This window comes from Orcinus orca, chromosome 10 (genome assembly GCF_937001465.1).
Source record: "Orcinus orca chromosome 10, mOrcOrc1.1, whole genome shotgun sequence".
Lineage (NCBI taxonomy): Eukaryota > Metazoa > Chordata > Mammalia > Artiodactyla > Delphinidae > Orcinus > Orcinus orca.
The window spans coordinates 7,844,583-7,862,742 of NC_064568.1; the positions used below are offsets into that span (position 1 = coordinate 7,844,583).

Below are 18,160 nucleotides of genomic sequence, written 5' to 3' on the forward strand. Positions count from 1 at the left end.
CCTGCTTAAACATCCAGAGGCCTTCAGATGGAGCATTGGACACCAATGCGCTGGGGGTTCAGGCCTTCCATTTGCATTTTGTGTTCTCCTCCAGTCGTGGGTCGTAAGAGCGTCTTTCCCAGTTGTATGTTTACCTTGTTTGCTTTCTTGATTTCTTTTGTTCCGTTTTCCCCTAGGCCCCCCTGTCTTCCCCCTAAACCACAGAAAATGAGGAGACCTAGGCCTCTCTCAGTGTGTAGCCATAAACTATTTAACGGCTGTATGGAAGCGTTCATTAAGGTACTTGCTGGGGAGCCACGGAGTCCGCGAATGCACCCAATGTAATGGCAGCCTTTCTCCACCTCCTCCCCCGGCCAACAGCCCTGCCCCAACCTACCGACCTATCAACGACTGACGGACTGGAACTTTCAATCCGGGCCCTCGGCCAGGCCTTGTGGCAAGCTGGTCCTCCCGGCAGCCTGCTCTTAGCTTCAGTGAGGGCTTCTAATCAGAGCTGCTCTTGCCTCTGACCAGTCGCTCCTAAGTGCTTTCCCTTGATTCTCAACCCTGGGGGAGGGTTGCAATCACGCTGGGACCCAGTAAAATCCAGGTGGCGCTGAATCCGTGCCAGACAGTGGTCCCTGTCAGCCCCACTTCACTGCTTCAGGAACTGCAGTCCTGACCAGCCTGAGGGACACTTAGAGAAACCCCCTCGCCTTGAGTCACACTCACATCTCCCAAGAGGGGACAGGTTGGAAACAATACAAAGAAAAGCCCTGTGAGTAACTGTGTTTTTATACAAGTGATTTTTTAAAGTTGAGAATATACCAGCAAAGGAACACAACACATACAATTTGTATGAGAGACAACCCTTCCACCTAATTTTGTTTCTTGTTAGGCAGTTTGGGAGAAGAGAAAAGAGCTGAGGTAGTCCCTTTAGAATTCCAGGTTAATCCTTTACACCTTAAACTAAAAAAAAAGCTTTTCACCTCAGTGAGTTTCTCTTCTTACTTCTTGGCTGCAAAGGGTGCAGGATCAAGCCATCCCAGATAGAACAGCTCAAGGCAAGTTAAGATGGTGGTGGAGTTGAAAAGGGCAGCACGTGGGGGACATACTTGAGGAAGGGGAGATGCATTCTGAACATTACTTAGGGGAACAGCAGAAGGTCCCTGACAGTTATTGGAAGCGTGCCCCATCTAACGAAGACCGTTTGCAGAAAATAAGAGTCAGGAGAAAAGTAAAGGTTCTCGGGCCCTGCCGACACTTTTGGAGTGCTGAGGCTGCCCCTGCTCTGGCTCTCTATCCTCTGTCCTCATATAGGGCATGCACAGGACTTGCTGGGCAGGGAGGGTTGGCCTCAGGCGTGGGAGGGGGTAGGCAGGACCAGCCTGGGTCCCTCTGTCTGTAAGCTGAGTTCTGGGGGACAGTGGGGGAAGGGAAAGGGGAAAAGGAGGGCACACGTTGGCACTGCCCGGGGGTGGGAAACAGCAGCAGCTGCTCTAGGATGCCTCAGAGGAGGGAGGTGTGGAGGACCCCAAAATGAGGGGTGCTACTGCGTGCATCAGGGAAGGGGTGCTATTTGGAGGTGACTCCGAGTGAGCAGTTTGCCATCCAGAAGGTCATGGGAAGAGGGGCTGTCTCAAGAGCCCTTTCTTCATCCTCCCTCCTCGCTCCAACAAGACTTTCTTCTCGAAAAAGCCATACTCCAGAGCTGAGAGGGGACTGAGGCCCATTTGCTACTCTCTCTGCCCTCAAGGAGCTTATCATGTTGCTCGGGAGGTTTTTGACAGAAGGCTGAACGCGGAAGATGATTAAGGATGAGCACTTGGTGACTGATTCCCCACGGAAATAATTTCTGTGAGAGCTCAGAGCAGGAAGAACTGTGAGCAGTGGGGTCCGGGCGGCTTTGAAGGATGGGGCGGAACACAGCAGAGGGGAGGACGGAGGAGCCCCTGAGAGGAGGAACAGAATGAGCAAAGGCTCAGAGACACAGACACCTTTCAGAATATGCTCAGCTCTTTGGAAACAGGTGCTCTGTCAGGACGCTTGGAAGGAGCTCTTACCTAATGGCATTTGCAAGTTAGGTGTTCTGTTCAGTGAAACAGTCTCTGAATGGAGAGCTCCTACAAAAAATGCATGACGATCGAGTGCCATGCACCAACCGCGGGATTGTCTGCCCCTTGGAGGTAGTCACCAGGAAGCCACATCCTTATTCTAAATATATAGCCATTGCTGCAGCTGGTCAGTCTTCCGAGAGCCTGCAGCAGGACCTTCGTCAGCGGTGCCAAAACTTTGTCTGAGAAAGGACACCCCAGTCTTTGGAATGAAAAGCGCCAATCAGAGCCCGGCTTTGTAGCCCCTAGAGCCACAATATGGCAAGAGGCATAGGCTGTAGTGGGCGCTAGGGGACTGGCTCTGAAAAGAGCCCCCAGAGAGGGTCACCCCAGAGCACTAGGCAGCAGCATGTTGCTGAAATAAGAGCACAGCCTCCTCAGGGGACCGTTTGACTGAAAAAAGTATGTTTGTTGAGCGAATGCATTTTTTTATAGTCACGTGTGCTTGTACCGCACATCATCTGTGCAATTCCGCCAGCTCTTCTGCGTGCCCACTCTAAGCTCCCTGTGGGGACAGACTGCAGCGGCGGGACCCCAACCTCAAGGACTGTTAACTCTCAGAAAATGAAAAGGCAGTGTGATGCATCCAGTCCTTCAACCTTTGGGAATGGAATTTAATTTCCTCTTATGATTCCCATGCTATCTGGAAGAAGATTCAGTGTGAACTAAGAATCCCCAGCTCTGAAATTCTAAAGCTCTGAAAGGCTTTTCAATAAAATAACAGCACAGAAACTCCGTGATTATGAGGGTTTAGAGGGACAAGGAAGCATCCCCAAGAATGCCGGATAAACGTAGTTGGAGTTATTGTATAAATCTCTAGGACCTTACCTGAATGGATTCTTTTCAAAATGCTTGATTTTCCCCCCCTTCTCTCGGATAGAAGGAAACCCAATTTATTATGATAAATTTTGAGGCCCAGGAGGTCTACCTTCGGGCTGGGGCAGGGGGAGTCCTTACTTTGTTTCAATAAAATGAGAATGATAATTACCCACCTCCTGAGTGTGTGACGAGGATCAGATGAGTAACACCTGCCGGGTTCTAGAGCTCTGCCTGGCGCAGGGTAAACACCATGGAAATGTTAGCTGTTAGTGCTGCCTGGGCTTTCCGGAGAGTGCCCACGGGGCCCTGTCTGATCACCTGGCACTGCTGTCCTAGGTTCAGGGAGGCATAGTCGACATAGGAAAATTCTAGTTGCTGAGGTGCCAGGGGCTGGACAGGTGACGCCAGCAAGCAGGCGCACATGCTCCCGTTTCTCAGTCGGGATGAGACACAGCACGCACCCCAGAGCCTGACCCACTGCATGTGTGGGAAGAAAGAAGAGGCCTTGCTCGCCTGCAAATGGGCGACTTCAGTGAAAGCAGAGCCTCCGGTTCTGCCCGCAAGATCACGAAGGCTCTCTGACTCCACTGCCCTCCCTCCTCCAGGCTTTGTCAGCTTTTGCGTTCCCTGAGGCTTTTTCAGTGCCAGGGTGAGGGTCCGTGGGCAGAAGGAAAGCAAAGCCAAGTGGGTACCCGGGACAAGCTGCCCCAGGTGTTTGGTAGGAAAGCATGGGCAGCGGTGTGGAATTTGGAACCAGATGGAATCCTGTTTGGTCCTATCCAGAGGGCACCTCATAAACACGGTCTTGGTTAACTAAGAGCTAAGAGCGAGGTTTCCTGAGCTGACTTGCAGGGCCAGTGTCACAGGAGACACCTGAGGGCGTGTGTCCCTCCTTTTCTGTGGGTGGCTGGGCTAACGTTAAAGAGTCTTAGGTGGGCTCTCACCATTGGTGAGTAAACAGCCCCCTGTGTTGAGGAGAAGCTAGACTTGGGGTGGGGCAAGTGTTCAGTACACACCGTTCCTGCCCTTTGACAAGGACTGAAAGAGGCCCCTTTGCCCCCTGGCGTCCGAGGCAGCCACCTGGAAGGCTGGCCGGGCAGGTCCGGAGCTCCACTGGGCCCACGGTTTGCCTGCCGTCTCCCCGGACCTCCGCTGGCTGCCATTGCATTTCGGCGTTCCCGGACTCTGAAGGAGCTGCTTGCTCTAACTGGTCTTATTACTTCTGCGTAATCTTTTCTTTTTCTTCTGCTCTGCTGCCTGTTTATTTTTTGTTATCAGAGGAAGAAGAAATGCTCGAACCAGGAACCAGGTATTTACTGGAAAGGTCCGTCAGCCCCATTCAACTGGATGGAACCTGTCTTTAGCCCTGACTAGTAGCACAGGGCCCGCCTTGCCTGTTGCCAATGAGTCCACTTTGTTACCCTCTCCATGACGGTAGTTAATCAAGGACAGAATTTGCAGGTGGGGTGTGGAGGACCCACGAAAGCATCGAAATCATGGTTTTTTTCTTTGTCCCTTTACATGAGCATATTACATATGCCTCATTGCTTCCTCACCTTCTGAGGAGGCTAGTGCTTAACCTGTCCCCTTTGCAAAGAGAGTTTTAAAAAATTTTTATGCTCTGTAAGTGGCCTGAAATAGCAGAGAGGTCAACCAGTCACGGAATCCGAAAGGAAATTATCCCGTGCCCAGCTCTCTGTGGTTGTGGGCCAGTCTAGGAAAATATAATTGAAAATACATTCACACCCCAGATGCATGTATTTAGAACTGCATCTTATTCAGCCTTTCTGACTAAGGTTGCCACTCAGTGGTCAGTGGCTGACGTTAGCTGTTTCTAGAACTTTTCCTTTTAATGTGTTTACTGTTAAACAAATATCTGTCTGGATGTTTAGGTTGTTACTTGTGAGTAGAATTGGTCACCCCTCCTCCGAGCTCAAAAGGATCCCTGGGGCCAGCCTTGCTTCCCCCATGGTGTGTCCTTCTTAATTCCGGCAGCAGGTCCTACAGTACTAGGCAGAGGCCTTGATCCTGCCCTGAGCGCTGGGAGAACAGAGTTGAGATGGGGCTGAGGGCAGTGGGAGGCAGAGAAGTCTTCGAGGGCGGATTCCAGCCCCTCCAGGCGGTGGGCTCCCTCCCCTTCCCTGATGTGCCTATCAGGCCTCCTGAGCCCTGATTCCTTCCCAGCTGAATAGGAAGACAGAGCATTTCTTTAAAATGATCACAGCTATGGCTTTTCTGCAATCACAGAAGACTTTCTATTTTAACTGTTTGTGGAGACTTTAGAATTAGTGTTTCCTTGCTTGTTTTCCTACTAATCTGATGGTACTAATTTTCTGGCTTGAGTTCATAATCTGTGTTTGCAGTGTCTTCTCTCCTGTGGTGGTTGCCAAGTCCAATACAACTCACAACTTTTTTTCTTAAGGATTCAGGACAAGCTATACCACTGGTCGTCGAGAGCTGCATCAGATACATCAATTTATATGGTAAGCTCGATCTCAGGGCAGTGTTTTCAGCTCTTTCCAGAACAGGTGCTAGGCTGTTCTCATAAGATATGAGATTCAAATTCGTCTGGGAAGATTTCCTGTTGCTGCTCTGCTTCTGAGGGGAAAACGTTCTATGGAACAGCTGCTATCTTGAGTGCTGTCTATTGAGCCTTGTGTGTCGGGGGAACTGAAGATGGTGGTGAGAAGACCCAGGAGCTAGGAGAACCGAGGAGCAGGGAGGGCACGTGGGACAACTGTATTAGTTCCTTTTTTGCTCACACTCGAGCCCAGAGCTCTGCACTTTGAGCGCTGAATGAGATTGGTCAACCGATCAGTTAATCCTGCTAGACTGTGGTAAGCTCCATGGAGGAAATAGAGTGTCTGGGATTTGCCACATGGTGTCCCCAGCACTTAAATTGTGCCTCCATCTGTTCATTTATTCATCCCTCCAAAAATATATTTCCAGAGTGCATAGCAGGCACTTTTTTTGACAATGGCAGCATAGCCACAAACCAGACAGGTAGGATGCTGGCCCTAGGTAGCTTACATGACCAATTAGAAGGGCAAGGGAATGAACAGGCAGAGAGACAAATAATATAATTTCAGATAGTGATAATGCCAAGGAACTAATTAAAGGGGATAGAGAATGGCTAGAGGAGGGCAGGCCTGCTTTGGCTAAGGTTGTAAGGAGAGCCATCTCCGAGGGGGTGATATTTGAGTAGAAGAAGCCAGCCAGGTGGAGAGAATGGCAAGTGTCAAGGCCTAATATGGGAAAGAAGGCCAGCATAACTGGATGGGAATGAGCCAGGAGGATGGGGTAAGAGACACAGGTGGTAGAAATTCAGCACGAAAGAAATGAACAACGTTTATTGAGCACATACTATATGTACAAACCAAACTTTAACTAAAGCCTGCCTTTAAGGGTAAACACTTTCCTGAATTATAAAGTGGAGAGTTGTTTCATATAGAAAAACTGAATCTCAGGGAAAGGATCCCAGTCTTAATTCCCTTTTCAGATGAGGGAGGCCCTCTAATTCCTTCAATCTTATAGGTCGCTGTTTTGTTGTTACTGCTGTGTCAGGTATCAAGTTCTCCTCTTTGTTAAGGCCTTGTAGAAACACATAGAAAATGAGATCGTCCTTCTGCAATAAGTTAATGTCCCCCAAACTCCTTGATCCCAAGCCAGCATGCACTCTAGACTCTAGATTTTCTTGAAGGAAGACATTGTCTGTGATGGGCGAGGGAATGGTTGAGGGAGTGGCATTAATCATTCTCATTCAGAGTCTCTGTGGCTGTTAAACTCCGATGGCATTTGTAAACTCAGGTCAAGCTACTTGGGACCAGTGCAACTGATGAATGCACTAGGCAGCATTCACTACCCAGTTATTTGATTGAGCTGACCTGTGGGTTAAAGTGGAAGTCATTCACTGGTCCAGTGTTGATATAAACTTCTTGTTTCCTTCAAGCCCAAACAAGAGACCCTAGACATATGAAGCAGAATGTGACTGAGTATTTGGACCAGCTGAAGTTCATCGCAAAGGCTCCTTTGGGGCTTCTGCCAGGAGACGGTCACTGGGAATGACTCTGTTACAAAGGATGGTGGGAGAAAGAGGCAAGCAGTGGGGAGAGTCTTCCGTGTTCCCAGTGGCCTGATGAGCTCAAGGCATTTTCTCTTTCTTTTTTTGTTTGTTTATTTCTTTTAGGACTCCAGCAGCAAGGGATCTTCAGAGTGCCAGGATCCCAGGTTGAAGTCAATGACATCAAAAATTCCTTTGAGAGAGGTAGGTGTGAAGTGATCATCTCCAGCTTGTGTCCAGAGGAAGCCAGGTTGGGTGTTAACGCATGTCTTAGAGCCAGTGGTGCTGGGGTAGCTTGTATCAACATCTCTTCCCAACTTCACCTTCAGCGACTTCACCTTGGTAGCTCGAAATCAGCCAAGGTGGGAGTATTTACACCACAGAAATGGGCAAACACTAAGACCTTTGATCTTTTTCTTTTCGCCACCAAAGAGCTAGCTGTTGAACATTTATCAGCACACATGGATGACTTTCTCTGGTAGGCTCTACAGTGGTTGCTGGGAAAGAGGGCCTTGGAGTTATTGTGTGAATCTGTAAAGGCTGCTGTGTTTTAGAAAAGTTGGAAGAAGCTAGATAACATGGAGTGGCTTAGAATTGCCTAATTCTTTTTTATGCAGTGTTTTTGGCAAAGCTATTCTCCCCAACCCTTGGAGAGGTTACCTAGTTCCCACTTTGGTATAAAAGCTTATCAGGAATGAAGTGGCCACCAGAATGTGGCTTATTTGGTTGAGCCTCCCTTGGCCTCAGGATCCCTGATGGGAACAGATGGCCAGTGTCAGTGTCCAAGCAAAGTAAGGAATTCCTAGGGTCAGGAGGAGCTCAATTCTTCTTAAACCTCTGCCTTTTTATACTAGTACATATCTTGCTGCTACAGTGAAACTGAGAGTCCGTGCATTTCCGTTCAAGGAAATATTTTCCAGCATCACACTCTCTGGTTGTTGAACAAAGCCCATCCCAGGGAGGAAAGAAGAGCCAGTGTGGGGCATCCTAAGCGATATTTGCACCTCTAGTTTCACAGCGTTTGGAAGCATCCCGTCTCCGTAGTTACTCCTCAGCTCTGATTTACTACATTTTTCTCTGAGTAGTTAGGTACTAAGTTTGGTCTGAGGACCCGGATCCCAAACCCATTTCCCCGCAATACATCACATCCCAATTTACAAAGCACTTTCTTACCCATTCTTCTATGTAATCCTCCTAATAGCCTTGGAAGGTTATGGTTTGTCCTTGTTGGTTGTGCTCTGAGCAAGCCTCTCCCCGGGGCTCCAGCCCTAAAATTCTCCCGACTTATTGCCAGGCTTCCTGGAGGGGCTGCCTCCTGAGCAGACTCACCTTCGGTCACCCTATCCTCCCACTTCCGTCCTGAGATCTAGCTCCAGGGCAGAGGAAGCAGTCTGTCAGCCCCAGGCAGTCACCACCATAGCCCCCAGCACAGAGCTTTGCAGCACTAGGCACTCTGGCTTGGAACCGGGTGTGGAGAGCAGGACTGGGCTGGATATGGCTCTCAGTGGCCCATGAGGAGGGTCCTGGAGAGCTTAGGGTTTGGAGTCCACTCCAGGATCTTGGGTACTTAGAACCAGGGAGCCCCAGAATTGCCCTGCTCCAAGCTCCTACTCGCGCATTCATTCATCCTCTCAACAAGCCTGCATTGAGCCCTGCACTGCACTGGGTAATGGACTAGGGCCTGTCAATATGATAGGAACAACAGACAAGTCACTGCTAGCAGAGAACCAGTTTAGTAAACAGCACGGTCAGCGCAAGCATGGAGTAATCGCTGGGTAGCATGGGAGCCCCTAGCCCAGTTTGCGTGGTAGGGGGAGGAATAGCAAAGCCTCGAAAGGCTTCCTGGAAGAGGAAATGCCTAAGCTAAGGCTTGAAGAGTAAGAGTCAGGGGAAGCAGGGAAAGGGCATTCCAGACCAAGGGAACAGCATGTGCAAAGCCCATACAGCAAGAGGTATCCTCCCCTCAGCATCCCTGATAGAAGTGTCATTCATCATTTCCCTGAGCTTCTCTTGGCAATGACAGACAGCCCAGCCAGGGTTTGGTTTCTTTATTTCCCCCAATTCCTTAACACCCCTGCTGCCCTGTGTTCATTGTAAGTGAACAGAGCCGTGGTCTGAACCCTTTGCTGGTTCCATCCTCCTGGGCTCACCCCATCAGAGAGAATTCCTTGTATGTCGTGAGTAAACTGCCTGGTGCCTCCAGCCCAGTGACCGCTCCCCGTTGTGTTTTCTTACTTGCCAGTGTCTTGTAAGTAAGTACCTTGCTGTACCAGGCAGCCAGGCCCAATCCCCACCCCAGCAGCGCTGCTTTCTGTCCTTCCTGAACGTGATTTCTAAGGTCAGCACCTTCTGTTACTTGCTCAGGTGCCTTGGAGGGGTATTTGTGCAAATTAGACTTCTCTGCTCCTTGGAGCGAAGAGATCACCTGACCCAAACCTCAGCTGCAAAAATTGTTTTCTGCTTTTTCGTTGCCTCATGTGTGCAGTTGGCCCCTCTCCCTCTCACCCCTGTTCCGGGATGAAACTCATTCTCTTGCCCGCTTCGTTCTTCGGCTCCACCCAAGCCTACACGGGAGCATGGCTTATTCTGAAAGAATAGTTCCTGGGATGTCTCTTTTAGAAAAACCCTTTTTGGCTTCTCTGGGCTGGCTGGTACCCAGATTTCACATGCATTACTTTCTGTTTCTTGACATTCACCACCCACCGGCCCTGGGTTTGGGTTCCTGACCTGGCTGACCCTCGGGGCACCTCCTCCCCCATCTCCTGAAACCGGCTTTCCTCTCCCTGGCTCGCTGCTGTGTTCTTCTCAGCCCCTGGCAGTGAGCGGCCCGGGCCCACTCCTCGCGGCCCACCTGCTCTAACTGGCGATGGAACTTTCTCTCCAAACCATTACATTGTGTGTTTTTCCTTTCTTCCTTTTATTTTAAAAATTTTAAACCCTCTAATCACTGCAGGGTGCCTGTCCTTTGCCACTTGTTCAAACAGACATGGGTCTTTTCCTCCTTGGCCCCTTTTTTTCTCTCTTTGGGCGAAGCTCTTGCCTACGCTCCGTGCAGAAGGCTGTTGAAAGGAGCACGGACCTCTTTTTGTTAAGCTTCTGAAAAAATTACATGTTAGAAATCCATTTTTGGCTTATTATTCCTAAACGCACTTTCCTTCTCCTCTGACATGAGTCAACCAGGGTTTTAGTTGGGATTATGATTTTTTTTTTTTTGCGGTACGCGGGCCTCTCACTGTTGTGGCCTCTCCCGTCGCGGAGCACAGGTTCCGGACGCGCAGGCTCAGCGGCCATGGCTCACGGGCCCAGCCGCTCTGCGGCATGTGGGATCTTCCCGGACCGGGGCACGAACCCGTGTCCCCTGCATCGGCAGGCAGACTCTCAATCACTGCGCCACCAGGGAAGCCCAAGGGATTATGATTTTTTTTATTATATTTTGCTGTCAGTAAATCTCAAACTCAGCACTCAAGTTTTGAGATCTTCCTGTAATCTTCTGGCAAAATGAAGGAGAAAACATCACGGAAAAACAGGAATCAGCAGCTGTGCTGTGGAAAGAGCTGTGGTTTGCTGTTGTCTCCCAGGCTAGCTTTTTGCCTCTCTGTTTTCCCCACAAACCAATCCCCTGTCCTCTTGGTATGTAAAAGGTGAGAGAGCTGCCTGTGTTCTCTCCTCATGTGGAAGGGTGGCTGGAAAGGGAGTCAATGGTCTCACATCAACTGTGGGTTTGGATTTGGGGCTGAAATCATGGCATGTAGGATCTGACACATTCTAGACTCTGGATGTGGCCCTTCTCAGATCTGTTTCCTACCCCAGGAAGAGGGGTGTGAGCGGGAGACACAGGGAGGGGTTGTCACGTTGCGGAGCCTCGGGATGGAGCTGGGAGGATCCTGGCCGCAGAGACCTGCCCCGGAGAGACCACCTGTGGGCTTCCTGCCATGCCCCCATCCAGCAGCACGTTCCCCTAGAGCTGTGAGCACACACGGTGTGTTCACTCTGCCCTGGGTGCAGCCTGCCTTCAGCCCTTAGGGAATGCTGGGGCGACCTGGCTGGGAGCAGGCTGCAGGCAGGGCTGTTTGGTAATAATTCCGCCTCCTTCCCCGGGAAACTAGCTAGCAAAATGGGAACTAGCTTTCTCTTGGACTGGCCTGGAATTTTAGCTCTAATTCTCCTCCTGGAGGAAGCCATCATTCACATACACCATCCTGCTCATCTTGAACTCTGGAATTCCATTCATTTCTAAGCCAAAATTGGCAACCCTTGCAGAGAGCCGAAGGCCTGGGCTAGGAGGGAGGATTGTTTGGATGGCTCCTTTTATGGACGAAGTGCCTTCTGGGAGGAAGAGCAAGAATGGATGGTGTGTGTGTGTGTGTGTGTGTGTGTGTGGTCAGTAAGTTAACCAGACTTAACAAGGAGAGCTTGTATGGAGGAAATAAAATCCTTGTGCTTTTGGATCATGAGACCACAAGAGTAACATGTGGTGCACTAGGGGAACAGCTTAATACAGCGCAGTTTTCAAACTCTTACGGTCCTTCAGAGGGGCTTCAAGGGCTGCTACTGAGATAAGGAGGGAAGATGAGAAGGTGGGGCTTGCACCTTTCTCTAAATTCAACTAAGGCAGCTTTGCTCATCCATGGGAACTTTTTTCTTGAAAAAAAAAAAAAAAGTTGAGATTCTACTGTAAAGGAAGGAGGGAGAGAAGGAGGGAAGGAAGGAAGATGATAGATGGATAGGTAGATAGATAGATAGATAGATAGATAGATAGATAGATAGGCATGCAGGCAGACAGGCAGAAGATAGAATTGAAAACCACAGGTAGAAGAAGGAATATCTCCCAGGCATTACGAGACCTGGGAGCTGCTGGTGTCTGTTTCTGACTACATAAGCAAGTTGTTTCATTTGTTGGGGCCTCAGCTTTCTTGCAGGTGAGAGGGGTGGAGCTGGGACCATGCCTCCCTTGGTGCCATGCAGTGCTGTTTTGCGGATTAAGAGAGATCACATATGCCAGTGTGCTTCTCACTTGAAAAGTGCTATATCAGTATAGGCAATATATAGATATATATATTTTTTTTATGTTTTCTCTCTTCCTTCCTCATGAGAAAGTCTTGTGGGGGAAGCATTTTCCTTTTTTTTTTTTCCAGTTTTTGAATTTTTAAATTTGTTTCAAAGTTAAACCCAAGACACATTGACTTCATAGGAAATCCACTGAGAAATGATTTTCTAGGCTAAACACCTGTTTCCCTCTAGTGTCCCCCAACAGAGCATGTACATGTTATTTACTTTCATTTTATAATCACTGCTGTCCCACCACTATACCAAGATCACTTAAACTGTGTGTGTGGTATTCTGAATATTCTTACTGATACCCTAAGTTCACTAACTGCAAAAGATTTTCTGGGATAACCTGTCACTTGAATTCTTTGGCTACTTTTGAAGATGAAGTCCAAAGAACTCTTAAATGATTCTCCTTTGGGGAAGATGGTATTTTATAGGCATTAGCAACTGGCACCTGGGGCTGTACTGATCCCATCTGGCATCACTGGGAGGCAACCTGTAAAACCAAAGAATCATTTGATGCAACAGGCAACTAAGTGACTCAAAACTGAAGGTTAAATTTAAAGAAAAAACTAATTTAGAGAAAAAAAGGTAATCCTAGAGGAACTCATTCTAAGCCATCAGTCATTATGCCTCTGTGTGTGTGTGTGTGTGTGTGTGTGTGTGTGTGTGTGTGTGTGTAAGGCAAAACCAGATTGATTCAGTGCAGGCTGGTGGGTCCCAGATGATTGCTTAGAATGAGTTTTCCGGAGACAGTGATCTGAGGGAACAGAATCTGGCAAGTGGCCAGTACCAGTAAAGAGCAGCCATGAAGTGCTGGGGACATTTACATTCAACCCCTGTGGGGAAGCATTTTCATCTCCTCCTATGGGAACGTCTGAGAGGTTGACCTATGGAACACAATGCATGGGCTGCCACACACAGTCGTTCAGGCTGGGCACTGCACAAGAGTACTCAGCCACGAGGACAGGAGTGTGCTGAACTCTGGCTCATGCCCTGGCAGCCACAAGCCCTGGTTCAGGAAGTGTGTGTGTGGGGGTGTCTTTCTCTAATTTGCACTAAAGCATGTTGGGGCCAGCAGAGGCCCTGGCAGTGACACACATTCTCTTCCCACAGAGGCATAGTATAGAGATCCAAGTATGAATTTGCAGTTCTGCTCTTTTTTTTTTTTTTTTTAACGGTACGCGGGCCTCTCACTGTTGTGGCCTCTCCCGTCGCGGAGCACAGGTTCCGGATGCGCAGGCTCAGCAGCCATGGCTCACGGGCCCAGCCGCTCCGCGGCATGTGGGATCCTCCAGGCACTGGGCACGAACCCGCGTCCCCTGCATCGGCAGGCGGACTCTCAACCACTGCGCCACCAGGGAAGCCCGCAGTTCTGCTCTTCATTACTTACCAGACTTAGATTGCTCTGGGCTGTTCTGGCAGGAGGAGGAGAAGCCCAGTGAACAGACCTCTCTCAGCACCTTCAGGGAGGTGTCAGGTTGCTGCCTGCTTCCTTTCACGTCCCCCATGGAAATCCTGGGGGTGAACTAGCTCAGCAACCCCCATTAAACTGAAAAGTGCTGCTCTCCTGAGATATTTTCCCCTGTGCAATTGGCAAAAATTTAAAAGACATTCCATGGGCAAGGCTATGGAAAAGCAGCCTTCTCCCATGTTGCTGGGAGGAGGAGAAAATGGTGCCGCCCCACCAGAGGAGAATTTGGCTTTATCTGATGAAACTACACGTTTGTTTGCCCTTTGACCCAGTAATCCCACTTCTAGGAACCTACCACAGAGACACACCTCTATGAATAAGAAACACAGGTACAAGGTTATTTGTTGTGGCAGTATTCGTAACAGCAAAAGATGGAAATGTCAATCCATAGGAGACTGGTTGACTACATTATGGTCTATCCATGAAATAGAGTCGTTTGCGGCCATAAAAAAAAAAATGAGGAAGATCTGTATGAACTGACAAGGAGGGATTTCTAGGATTTACTGTTTAGAGAAGAAACAAGTATATGTAGTAGCAGAGTGTGCTACGTCCATTTTATGTAAGAAATGAGGGAAGGTAAAAAAATTGTATATGTGTATTTGCTTATTTTTGCAGAAAGAAAGATTAGCAGGACAAACCAGAGACTAATGAAAATGGTTAAATGTAAGGTGTAGGGAGAGAAGAATAAGAATAGGGCTTCTCTGCAAGCAACTTTTTATCTGGTTAGGACTCCTGGAACATGTGGATGCTTTATATTTTCAAAATTGCATACTTTAAAAAAAAAGGATTTCTAAAAAAATTAAATCCCTAAAATTGAATAAAAATAGAAACAAATAAGCTGTATATCAGACTGACAACCATACAGAGAGTAACTTTTCAACATGTGCTCTGGTCATACACTTTTTTAAAAGCTCTATTGAATTACATACCATAAGGCTCATCCATTTTTTAAAGTGTATATTTTAGTAGTTTCTAGTATATTTATAGATTTGTACATCATCACCATAATCTAATTTCAGAAAATTCTCATCATCCCTAAAAGGAACCCTGTACCCATTTATAGTCACTCCCTGTACCGCTTACACCCCAGCCCCCATCCCTAGGCAACCACTAATCTACTTTCTGTCTTCTGATCATATGTCTTTAGTGGGATACATTCTGAGGGCCTAAAAAACAAAAAAAGCCCTGCAAATAAATGTTAATTTTTATGTAGTAGGTTTATCACTAGTGGTGATATTGCTATTAAAAATCTGAAACTAGGGCTTCCCTGGTGGCGCAGTGGTTGAGGGTCCACCTGCTGATGCAGGGGACATGGGTTCGTGCCCTGGTCTGGGAGGATCCCACATGCCGCAGAGCGGCTGGGCCCGTGAGCCATGGCCGCTGAGCCTGCGCGTCCGGAGCCTGTGCTCTGCAACGGGAGAGGCCACAACAGTGAGAGGCCCATGTACCACAAAAAAACCAAAAACAAAAACAAAAAAATCTGAAACTATTTTATGTATATTGTAGGATAAGGCAGATACATTAAAATATCAATTATAAATACTATTCAGAACAAGATTTTCACTGTAAGAAAAATGAAATGAAAAGACAAAATAAATGAAGGTAAATAAAACATTGTACCTTAAACATGAATTAGAAATATCAATGTGAACTTGTGAAAAAAAAATATGTATATTCTAGCTCTATGTACTGAAAGAGCCTAGATGTTCTTTATGACACTCCTGTAGCAATGAGCACACCTAGAACCGAGATCTTGGTTTCTAAATACCATGCCCTGCAAAAAGCAAACAAAGCTCCTTAGAGAAGTTTTTTATTCCAGGTCTAGGTCAAGGAAAGTACCAGGTGATTCAGGGACATTTTTTATGCCAGTAAGCAATTAAGTGCTCAATAGAGGTCGCATCAAAGGACATAAGAAAGGACTCCCCCTGGCCAAATCTGGGGACAATCTGAGCACCCCAATGAATAGTGATGTAGCGGGTTATAACACTTTAATTAAAAATTATAAAAACAAGCCCGTAAAATGTTTTTTAAAAAAATAGGAGGGTGGCGGGAACACGGAGAAAGCTCTTCTTTAGGGAAGAATGCCGCCTAATAATTGTAGATGGAATGACAGAATCAGAAAATCACCATTTTGTTAGAACCGCAGGGTAATAATTGATTTGGGCAAAAGTTATCATTGGATGCTCAAAGCACTGGGTAAAATATGTTTAGCATGATGACATGCACATAGGTCACTTACTGTTTACAAAAATATTTTATATTTTACACTTGTTATTACAAAGGAGAAAATATACCTTTACAGTGTAGAGATCCAGAGGCCACCACCTTAACCCAGTGATCAAGCATTACCCACATAGTATTCTTGGCCACAATATTTAACCTGACTCTAATCATGAGGAAGCAATCAGACAGATCCTGAACGTGAGGCATTCTACAAGGCAGTTGGCCTGGACTCTTCAATAAAAGTCAATATTATGAAAAACAAACTAACAATAAAAAATGTTGGGGTCTGTTTTGCATTCAAAAGACTAACGAAGCATAACAACTGAATGAATTGTGTGAACACTGATTAGATCTTAGCGTTTGAAAAATTCTATGAAAGACGTGGGACAATGGGGAATGTTTGGGTAAAGTCTGTGACACGGTGTTTTGGAACTCTTGTTAATTTTCTTAGGTGTAATACACAGTTACGTAGGGGAATAGCCTTATGCTGAGGAGGAACGTGTTGAAGTATTTAGCAGTGATGTGTTGTAATGTCTACAAAACACTCTCAAATAATTGAGCAGTACTAAATATAAGTAGAGAAATGGAGGGAGAGCAAATATGGCAAGATGAGTGTAACTGTAGGGTGATGGATGTTCATTATTTTAATTCTACAGCGTTGTTAGAGATTGGAGCAGTTTCAGAATCCGCTGCAGGGAGCACCCTAAGCATGCTGTGTGGCGGAGGCTGTCACATCTGTCCTCCAGTTCAGGCTGGTCCAGGTCACCTCTTCCGCCATCTGCACACACCCTGCCCCCTTACCGAGCTGAATCGTCATCTCCTGTTTCCCCTTAGGTGAAGACCCGCTTGTGGATGATCAAAATGAACGAGATATCAATTCAGTCGCTGGCGTTCTAAAACTGTATTTCCGAGGACTGGAAAACCCACTCTTTCCTAAGGAAAGGTTTCAAGATTTGATATCTACTATTAGTAAGTATTTCCCAGGTGGAATGATCAATTTCTTGACCAATCTTTATTGAAGCTGCACTCCAGGCTCATCGCTGCAGGGGAGGGGTGCCTTGAAAGAAGCCATATGACTCTTGTCTTCATGGAACTTAAAACCTAGTTGTGGAAATAACAAGATGGTTTATAATAGAAGGACTCATGGGCATGGTACACCTCTGGGTATGGGAGGAGCTCAGAAGAGAAGAGGCAGAGGGAGCCTTGGTTTCTCAGATCACAGCTGACGGAGAATGATGTGAGTAGAGTCTTCGGGGAGGAGTGGACTCAGGGATCCTAGGAAGGGTTGGGGACACACAGATCAATGGGACCAGCAGGAGGGTGTTCCAGCCAGTACATGGTGTAAGATGCTGGAAGGGTCCGATGGAGCAAGAAAGGGAAGACCTTGAATGCCTTGCAAGGATTCCAGAGCTTTTCCCCTTGGGTTACAGGGAGCCATGGAAGGTTTGGGAGTCAGGTCAGCAATATGGCAAACAGGGAAATGATGAAAATAAGTTGATTGTGGGCTTCCTCTGACATCACTAGCCATGAGAGTCCTTCTTGACTAGTATTTCTGTGGATAAAGGCAGGAGCCCAATCTAGGGGCTGAAGTAAAGGCACCTTGACTGTAAGATGCCAAAATCCACGACAATCTTTTGGGAGTATTTTTTTAAATAAACTTTTAATTTTAGAATATTAGAATGTTAGTATTTTGGAATAAACTCTTTTTTTTTTTAATAAACTCTTTGAGTTGCAGAAAAGTTGCCCCACACCCCGTTTCACTAGGGATGCTTCTCACAATGTTCTGAGGGATATTTGCAGCCAGGGAAGTGCCCCAGGAGGTGACAAGAGCCTAGGGAGGCTTGAACCCTCTTATTTGTCTTGTGTGAAAGGCGCTTCCTCCTCTCTTTTGCCCCGCCACTACTTCCTGCTCATCTTTCCTGATCCACTTCAGGCTCCAGACCACCTCTCAGAAATCCCAGGCCACAGAGGCCCATCCCTGTCTGAGCCCAGTGTCACCTGCTCAGCCAGTATTTCCAGAAGCTCCAATAGACCAGTTCCTGAGCGGACAAGGTGTTTGGCCCCTGGTACAAGGTCATGGCATTGTGTACCTTGAATGACAGTGTGAGAGGAAAAGTCCCTCCTCAGTTCCCTCCCAAAGCCTTGGCTACATCAAGGAGTGACACCCCCTCTGCCCCCAACGTACAAGTCAATCTCCCTGCTAAACAGAGAGAGCAGGACCTCAGTCTCAGAAACTTTTGTATAAAACAATGTCTACCTATAATTTGGTAGCATTGTTTTGCTTTCATTGTATCTCTTTTTATGTTACCTTCTAATTATGGCAAGTGATCCTGGTTTCTCCTTTACAGAGTGAGGTAAGGTCTCCTTTTTTTTTTCTTTTTGCAGTACATGGGCCTCTCACTGTTGTGGCCTCTCCCGTTGCGGAGCACAGGCTCCGGACGC

At 47.4% G+C, this 18,160-nt stretch overlaps 1 protein-coding gene across 9 annotated transcripts in view; it reads left to right on the plus strand.

The window, feature by feature from the left end:
* The window catches only part of SRGAP3 (SLIT-ROBO Rho GTPase activating protein 3), a 259,375-nt gene that overhangs the window by 205,105 nt on the left and 36,110 nt on the right, over window positions 1-18,160 (plus strand). For 3 of the 9 annotated variants that reach the window (XM_033437228.2, XM_033437231.2, XM_033437232.2), the window contains 4 exons: window positions 4,191-4,236; window positions 5,335-5,395; window positions 7,099-7,176; window positions 16,553-16,687. In XM_033437228.2, coding sequence (XP_033293119.1) covers window positions 4,191-4,236; window positions 5,335-5,395; window positions 7,099-7,176; window positions 16,553-16,687 — 320 coding nt within the window. The other 6 variants (XM_033437229.2, XM_004274794.3, XM_004274793.3 and 3 more) reach the window with 5 other exon arrangements.